This window comes from Aythya marila (assembly GCF_965140915.1).
Source record: "Aythya marila genome assembly, chromosome: 2".
In the NCBI taxonomy this organism is placed as follows: domain Eukaryota; kingdom Metazoa; phylum Chordata; class Aves; order Anseriformes; family Anatidae; genus Aythya; species Aythya marila.
This window is the reverse complement of record NC_139043.1, coordinates 62,426,369-62,435,544: the sequence shown is the minus strand read 5'-3', so window position 1 is coordinate 62,435,544 and position 9,176 is coordinate 62,426,369. Positions and strand designations below refer to the sequence as shown.

General features: G+C 47.7%; 1 protein-coding gene across 3 annotated transcripts in view; it reads left to right on the top strand.

Moving 5' to 3' along the window:
- The first annotated feature begins 827 nt into the window (after positions 1-827).
- TBX20 (T-box transcription factor 20) overlaps positions 828-9,176 on the top strand; it is a 36,544-nt gene continuing 28,195 nt past the window's right edge. The window contains exons 1-3 of one of the 3 annotated variants that reach the window (XM_082754757.1): positions 828-1,328; positions 2,626-2,860; positions 4,095-4,259. In XM_082754757.1, the coding sequence (XP_082610883.1) occupies positions 1,178-1,328; positions 2,626-2,860; positions 4,095-4,259 (551 nt within the window). In that variant the 5' untranslated portion in view covers positions 828-1,177. The remainder of the gene's footprint in view (positions 1,329-2,625; positions 2,861-4,094; positions 4,260-9,176) is intronic. The other 2 variants (XM_082754755.1, XM_082754756.1) reach the window with 2 other exon arrangements.

Here is a 9,176-nt window from a genome sequence, read left to right as displayed (position 1 = left end):
GGCAAAAGCAAGAAAATTAAGGTTCTCGTGGGGCAGAGGGAAAGCTTGCCCGAGGAAAAACAGCCGCTTTCTCTCCCTCGTGGATGGCCCCCGTTTAAAATAAAACAAAACGAAGCCCCCCGCGGGTTTTACTTGTAGGGTCCGAGCGGGGACCCGCCAGCCCCCCGGCCGGCCCTGTCCCGGGAGGGGGGGAAAGGCAGACTTTTGGCGTTTCTTTGTCGGGTGCTTGGCTGCGGGTTAGTGGGACAACCCAAGGGCAATGGGGCATCGCCCCGGCGGGCTGATGCGCACCCCATCCTGCCTTCCTCGGCAGCCCCGAGGGACGGGACCCGCGCGACCCCCGCCCGGAAGACGCCGGACAGCTGGAGGGCGGCTTTCTTTTCTCTTTTTTGGGGGGTTATTTTTATGAAATGGGTACTGGCGCCCCGCTTGCTGCAGGATATCTCTACAGCCAGCTGATTTCTGCGGGAACCGAGCGGGCTCCTCACTCCTTTCGGAGCACTCAGCGGCTGCCATCCCGGCCTGAACCCGAGGAGCTGCTCCTCCGCGCTCCCAATTTAAAGACAGAATTTGGGGGAACCGGAGCCGCGGAGCCCCGCCGTGCCCCAGCACCCCAAAACCCCTCGGGTTCTGCCCCCTTTGGGGCTGGGGAGGCACTCTGGGGACAGATTCTCTCTTGCTCTTGGGTCGTTTTAGAGGGCAAATCTTTTCGAAGCACTTCAGTTAAATTCCCCGGTTGTTTGTTGTTGGTTTTTTTTTTTTTTTTTTTGGTTGTTGGGCTTCTGTCGTTATTTGCGGGTGGGTGCTTACAGGACGCGTTTAAAGGAGCACCGGGCTGCGGTGCGGGAAAACCAAAGTCAAGTGCGGGGGCTGGCAGCGGGGAGCGGGGCCGGCCGCCCCCTGCCCACCCCGCGGCGAGGCGGGCAGAGCCTTCCCCTCCCCTCCCTGCTCTTCCTCCTCCTCCTCCTCCTCCTCCTCCGCCCCCAGCTCCGCGGCCGCGGCCCTTGACGTGTCCCGGCGCCGATTGGCCGCTGCCCGATAGGATCTCGGCGGCCCCCGCGTTAAGGCGGGGGAGAGCGGGGCCGGGGGCGCACAGAGCCACCGCTGCTGCGACGAGAGGACACCAGGGGACCCGACGGGACCCGAACCGACGGAGCCACCCGGCCGACCGCGGGCCATGGAGTACACGGCGCCCCCCAAACCGCAGCTCTCCTCGCGGGCCAACGCCTTCTCCATCGCTGCCCTCATGGCGAGCGGCAGCCCCAAGGAGAAGGAGCCGGCCGAGAGCACCATCAAGCCGCTGGGTGAGCAAGCGAGGCCGGGAGCAGGTGGGGAGCAGGCTGCGGAGCCCCGCATCCTGCCTGGGGGACCCGCCTCCCCGCGGCCGGCAGCCCGGACCCCCCTTCCCAAAGCTTCAGCAGCCCCGGGACGTTGTCCCAGCACCCCCAGCCCTGCTGCCCCCCTGCAGAAGCCTCCCTCCGCCCGAAAAGCGACCCACCGGCTCCGCGGGTTGTTCCTCAGCCCCCGCAGCTCGTACCGTAACCCCCATGGTAGCCGCGGTCCTCCTCGCTGCTATGAAACAGGGCTCTCCCACGTCTCCTGCAAGTAACCCACGCTTTTAAAAAGCCAGGTAGGAGGGACTGCTCTGTGCCCTGCTGCACAAAAACTTGCTGCTCGGTGTAGGCTCGGGGAGGCACTTTTAGGCTGTAACACCCTGGAGGATTTTTACTATAACTCCTCGCGCTTTTCGGGTAAGCGATTCGGCTTCAATTCCGTTTTCCTATTTCTATTTTTTTTTTTTTCCCAATTTTCTCTTTAAAAAAACGTTAGCATCTCCTCCCTCCTCCAATTTCTGCGGCTTGTGGTCCTTGCACGCATCCAAGAATTCGCAGAAAACTACCAAAAAAAAAAAAAAAAGCAACAACTTTTCAGGGCGCCAATGCCCAAGCTCACTTTCGGGCTTGAAGGAAGTTACGAAAAGCAAATCTCTGCGTGCCCGCTCCCCCTCACCATCTCGCTCGATAGACTTCGCATATTCTGGGGATTCATTGCAAACTTTTTTCTTTCGTCTAGGCGACAGTGTAGGCCGAACGTATTATAGTCTGCCTTTTTGACATATTAGCACGGTCTCGCGTTAAACGTGGCTACTTTTGCTCTTTTCTTTTCTCTCTCTCTCTCTCTTTCTCTCTCTCTTTTTCTTTTTTTGTGTTTTTAAACACTCGTTCAGTTACTTTTGGAAATAAAAACCCAACTAACTTCCCCGCGCTATTCAATTAGAAACCCAAGCGAAACCAGTGCTCAGCTACTATAAACTGGAGATTTGGGCAAAAATATTAAACTTTTGTGCGGCCGTTCGCGGAGCCGGCTCCCCCCAGCTCCCTGCGGTACTGCCCGGCTTCCCGCGGCGGGCTCTTCCCAGATGGTTTCTGGGGGGTGGATGGATGGATGCGGGGCTGGGGGACATCTCCCCAAATCACCACCCCAGTTTTAATCAGGAGCGCGGCTGTGCGGGCTCGCAGGGGACCCAGCCGAGCCATAAACGGCTTCTCGGTGGGAAAGAGCTCCTTGTCGGCATCCCCCGCTGAACGCCCTCCCTCTCCATCTCTTCCCCCCCGACTCCCGCAGAGCAATTCGTTGAGAAATCCTCCTGCGCCCAGCCTCTGAGCGACCTGTCCAGCCTGGACCCCCACGGGGATTTCAGCAGCAGCCCTTCCTCCCTGTGCACCGAGCCCCTCATCCCCACCACCCCCATCATCCCCAGCGAGGAGATGGCCAAAATCTCCTGCAGCCTGGAGACCAAGGAGCTGTGGGACAAGTTCCACGAGCTGGGCACCGAGATGATCATCACCAAGTCGGGGAGGTAAGGCTGGGCGAGCCCCCGGGCGGCTTTCCCAAAGCGGCGTCGCGGGGGGGGAAAGCTGAGAAAAAGTAATTATTATTATTTTTTTTTAATAGTAATAGTGCGGGGGCAGAGAGGGGCAGGAAAAAGAAAGAAGCACCCCAAAGCGCGGTTTTGGTGGTGGATCAGGGGGGTGAAAGCGGTCGGCTCGACCCTGCGCCCGGCGTTTTACGCGGTGCAATGCCGCGGACCCCTCGTCAGGGACGAGACCTGCTCCTGGGAGAGCTGAGAGCCTAGTGAGGGTTCCCGGCGCCCGGGCAGAGGTTTGGGTTTGCCCAGATTTTGCAGGAACGCAGCCCGGGGCGGGCAGCAGCAGCGCAGAGGAGAAAAAACTCCGCTGTGCGGACACGGGAAATGCGGGGTGGAGGGGAAAGTCCTTCGGGTCTTTCCCCCTTTCCTCGTTTGCAAGAGATGTGCGAAAGATCCCCAGCCGGATTTCTCGGCAGCTCAAACCGTCCGGTTTCTCCAGCAAGGCTTTTTGGGGCTGCGGCAGCCAAACGCCGTCTGGAGGAGCCGGGCGGCTTGTCGGGTTTTGCAAGCCCCGAAGTTCCTTGTTCCGAAAGTACTTTCCGAGGATTTTTCTAAAGAGCCGGCTACGACGGTATTTTTTAAAAAAGAAAACGAATAAAATCGGCAGTTTGAAGCTCGATTTTTAAAGCTGTTTAAAGTTGTGTAGCCTTAGTTCTGGTCTACGGCAAAATATTACGCTTTAAGAAATCTGAATTTCGTCAAAATTTAAGTGCCGAAGGGCAAGCTTTGTTTTGAAAATGCCTCTCAGAAACACTGTGAGCTGGCTAAAAGAAGGTGCATCTAAAATTGGTGAGAATGTTAATTGAAAGATTTCTCTAGCCCTAGTATGTGTCTCATAAAAAAATTGAAATCAGCTTTTCTTTGGTGCAACTGTTTTCTGAAGTCTTTGTGTGCTGATAACTAACAGGCAAAAATACATTTATCCTTTCCTTTTCCACTTTTACCATTTTTCCTTTTGCTTCAAAGAAATCGTTTTGATTTCAAGCTGCTCTTTCTGTGAGGGACTGAGGATGCGATTTCAATCACGCTAAAGCAGAATCAATAGATATTTTCATTTTTTCCAGGTGGTTTAAATAGAGAACTCTTATTTGTAGCAGCTTTTCTGAAGCCCTCTTATTTCAGTTCTCCTTCCACATATTTATTTTGTGATTTGCCTTTATTTCAGGAGAATGTTTCCCACGATCAGGGTTTCTTTCTCGGGAGTGGATCCTGAAGCCAAGTACATTGTGCTAATGGATATAGTTCCTGTGGACAATAAAAGATATAGATATGCCTACCACAGGTCTTCCTGGTTAGTGGCTGGAAAAGCTGACCCTCCGCTCCCTGCAAGGTTTGTAGATTTTAAAGCTGGTCTTTCTTTTCTTTTCTTTTCTTTTCTTTCCTTTTTTTTTTTTTTTTTTTTTTTTTTTTGTCCTTTCAAGAAATACCTGCTATTATTCTTTCCATGCTGCTTTTAAACAGTGCTCTGAGAACTGGAGTCTGTGTCCAACAAATTTGATTGCAAAACTCTGGTTAATTTCTGTGCTGCAGAATCGGGCCTCATCTCTGCTTGAGGTTTGATTTATACTGAATATTCAAAGGCATACAGGATTTGGCTAAAGGCTCTTTTATGCACGTATGTATTTTTAAATGTAGTTTGTCTCAAAAAAAAAAAAAAAAAAGAAAAAAGAAAACCAAACAAACACACATTGATTTGTCTCTTGGTTCTGCCCTCCCTGCTGCATTTTGACCTCATATAATTTAAAGCAATCCAAATCCAAGCAGAAATACTATGCTACAGTGCAGCACTGTTTATGCTTAAAATTATATTATTTCTTGGAAAATGTATCCAATGTTTAGTAACCAATAATTTGATTCTTACTTTTAGTCATCTCTTACACAACAGGCAAAGTATGGATCAGTTCTACAGCACAGAGGGTTTTTTTGTTGAGGAACCATGAAATTTTCTGAGACTTTAGGGAGGGGAAAAGAAAAACCCCAACAAGTAAGCTCTTTTTCTAGACAGAAACACTGTTTCTACACAAGAAGAAAATGTTGTAGAAAACTCATTTCCCAAATCATTTCCTTGCTGTCATTAAAGACTGACTCCTTTTGGCGTGGGGAAGCGGAGGCTTGCAGCACCAGGCTGCACGGCAGGAGGGCACTTCAGTGCAGACCCCCACTTCATCACGCTCAGCACAGCACTTCAATACGTACTTAAGTCCCCTAGCCCAGTAAGACTGAAGCACATGTCTCACGGCTTTGCTGAGTCAGAGCTGGAGATATGGAAATGTGGATGCCTCTCTGGCTTCAAAGAAACTTTTCTGGAGTGTGGGGGGCTCAGTGCAGGCACACAGATCAGCTCCAGGTGGCTTAGCCCGGGGTTAAGATCTTGCTTATTACGGAGACAGAAATTAGAAGTAAGAGAAGGAATGGCAGCATGGTTTATTTTTATTTTTATGCATGAGTGCAGGAACCAAATCCTGCATGTTTCCTCAGAGAAACAGCTCTACTGAAATCTTGCTGACTGCTGATCTCTGGAAGGCGACTCAGGGAAGTAAACAGAAAGTGCACACATAGAAGCTGTTATTAAAGACAGCAACCTAGGAGTTATGTCGGCTTTGTTTTCATGGCCAAAAACTTCTTCTTGAGATGTGGTTGACGTCTAAGGGCTTCATTTGAAGCATTATAATGGATACTGATCAAACCCCAAAGAATATAGATGGATCCTGCTCTGGAGGAGTCAGCATCAAAAGAGAAAATAAGGGAAGGACAGAAATAGTTTCAGGGCAGGGTTGTCCCTTTAGTATTTGTCTGTTCAAGTGCTTTTTTGGGTTACGCTTAGTAAGGTCGCTAATCTGCATGCTGCCTGGCATAGATTAATTCGATGGAGAAATATTCACAAGAACATAAGACAAGAGATTGATCCTTTGAAATAATTAGCAACTGCCCTACTAGCTGCTGTGGAGCTGGGGTCAAACCTTATTGGAACTGAATATTAATTATCACTGTGCTGTGGGAGCTCTGTAAGGTCCCTTTTGGGTCAGTGCCCCTCTGAGCAAATGTGAATCTCTGCTGTATATCCCCTTTCATTTTCAGGATGCTTAGCCAAAAGGCTATTGATCATGACACAGGCAGGGGTTATTTTTTTCTCTGTATGAATTACACTTACATAGGTGTATATGCACTTTCTCCCTCTTCTATTATTCAGTAAGAAAAGGTTGTCAAGAGGTAGAGTGCACCAGTGTTTGTGATACTGGTGTTGCTTCTGGAGTGTTAATGCCTCTTTTGAGGTGGGAGGCCTTGATCCTCCTCAAGCATCTTGAAAGGGGTTTGGTCCTGCTCCAGTGTCAGGAGCCCTTCGTGCGTTTATTGCTCACACTCTCTTCTCCGTGTACTTAGCGCCTGGCTGGCGGGACCGAGGTGCTTCCTCCCCACGCACGTCGCTGCCAACATCCACGTAGGCACAGTGGTGTCTGTGGAATTATCCAGGAGTCATGTTTTGCATGGATGTAAGACTTTGCAGGATCAAACCCGTTAGCTGCTTTGCTCTTTCTATTATACAAATAACTTTCAACGCCAAGACAACTTTTCTCGAAATTAAAAAGTATTCTGTGATTCTGTTTGAAAGATTAGCCCTTCAGGGAACTCACTGCAAAAAGCGGTTTTATCCCTGTCTTCCTGCTGTCAACGTTTCAGACAAGTTTGTGTTGCAATGAACACTCGAATAAAAATACTTTTCAGAGAGTCTTTTGTAAATCTTCTAAAGTGCTATCTGGAAATAGATTTCCTATGTGATATTTTATGTTTGTTCTTCCAAATTGCTAAGACTGTAAGAAAGAAATGTCAGTTTAATAAGTTTCAGCATGTACCTTTACTCACTCTTCATCCTTTTTTACCTCCTTTCTTTCACTCAAAGTGTTTTTTATTTTTTATTCTCCCCACTTTATTTGGCCTGCTTGTAATCATTTATTTAATGAAATGGCAGTGTTTGGATGCTTATGGAGCACTATAAGGAGAAAAGTTTTAAAAGGTATTAAATTTTGAAAATTATCTCTTTGAGATATTAAGGTAGTTAAAAGCAATATACTAAGCAGCTTTAGGGCTTGTAGGACCAGACCAGCTGCTAAACTAAAAAGGAGGAGAGTGATGCAGCATTCCAAAACTTGCAAGAGGGAAGCTGTACCCAAACCTGGGCTATATCATGAAACATGAAATACCATGGACCGAATTCACATCCAAATATGGCTCCTAAAGCCTTTGTGGATTCGATTGAGCAACCCTTTACATCTGGCTGGCTGTAGGCAGCAGAACTGGTGTTTGCTTCTGGGGTTGTTTCATGTGTGGTGCTGGAATGTGCACGTTTATTCCTCTGCTCCAGTCTCATCTGCTTCTTCTGCTTGGGAGGGCAATAGATTCAGTTTTGCACCCTCTTCTCCAAGGTGCTCGAGATCAGGCTGTAGGAGAAGTGCACAGGGAGTTGTACTTAGCCAGGTAGCATCACCCCTCACAGTGGGCAGGCAGCACGTTGGTACAGAAAGGCAAGGTCTATTAACACATTTATGTAACCAATATCCAGGTGCCAGTCTTTCAGTGACTTTCCTGTTAGCTCGCTGCCAGCATCCAGGCAATTTGTAGTTTGAAAGCAGTGCCAAGCATTAACTGCATATGGTGTAAAACAATTGTGCTCAGTTTTAGACACACAAAGATCTATACTCGCTCCCCAAGCGCATATTTGAAATAGTTTGGCTTTTTGGTCCCAATTAGCCAAACCTTGCTGAGCCTGACACTCTGTGATCACAGTAAACAGTATTAGCTATCCAGACATTCAAAATTAGGAGTCAGGCTCCAAAAAAAAAAATAAAAAAAAAAATATCACAAGGCTGGCTGAAAAGCTTCAGAGGCTGGAAGCAATACAGCTAGGATTGTTTTTTCTTTGCCTTCAGTAATTTGAGGCTTTAAAAATTCAAGTTTTTACAGTTTTCAACAGGAAGGCAAGGTTGATTTTCACAAAAGCTCTTAGGTTTTTGGATGCATCGTAATTTTTCGTGAGCCTTACACTATAATCGAGAGAGTCAGCAGCAGTGAGGTTCCCTGTATGTTAGGATCCCTGGCACAGCATCCCTCCTGTGGATCCAAAGCTGTACTTTGTATCAATAGAAGGAAAACATCCTGCCCATCTGAAGCGAGCTGTGCTGGTAAAACTTCAGTTTCATTAGCAGGACTGTGCCTTGGGGATTCTGCTGGCAGAAAGGAAGAGCCCAAGATCAAATCTCTTCCCTCTTTGAGCAACAGAGCTGTGCTCCTGGGGGACTTTAGCTGGGCCGTGCCTCGATTAGGGACCTGTGTGGTCTATCAGACAGTTACGCCTCATCATCTAGCAGTTTTTCCATTCTCCTTTTGCCTAACCAAAAACATACTTCAATCAAAACAAAACAAAACAAATAACTTCTCTCTCTAACCCGGCGTCTCAGCACTGCCCCACTGCCTGATGGAAGAAATCTCTCGGTGTGGCCAAATACATCACCCGGAGAGAGGAAGCCAGGCTCTCAATGGATGGTAATGCACACTGACAGAAGCAGAATGAGTCTAGTTCGCTCTAAGCTGGAACTCTACTTCAGCACTTAATTCACTATCTTGAAAGCACGTTTGAGTTGTATAATTTTCAGCAATACGTTATTCCTATAAAAACATTGTTCTTAAATATCCCAGTACTTTGTAATTAGTCTAGTCATAATGTATATATCATTCTATCTACATGTCTTCCAAGCTTCCTTTTCTTCTGCTTAATTTCCCAGGTTGTGGGTTGCTAATTACGGAGCTGCAATTAATTTTTTCATGTCAGACCACTGTGCTGGACTGCAGCCTTCCACCTCTTATAAACACACGTCACCACAGCCAACGTGTGATCGAGTGCAGGTTAAAATCATTATCACGGCTTAATGTTACATATAAAGAAAAATGCATTTTTATCTGCATTCCTCCATTATCTCTCTAATGACACCATGTTTTTTCTCTTGGAGCTGTAGTCATTGTTATTTTAAGTGCTTGTTAGTACAGCTGTAGGGAAGGACATGATCAATTTTTCATTTGGGAAAAGACACAACAGTGAATGTTAGTTAATGTCTCCATTTTAGATAACTAGATAAAATAATAGCTATGGTTAGAGAGCAATCTAGCACTTGGACACAGAATTCTTCATTATGTTCCAGTGAATTAAACAAGTCAAGTCATCTGCTTTACTGTCTTTCATTAATGGCCATATTTC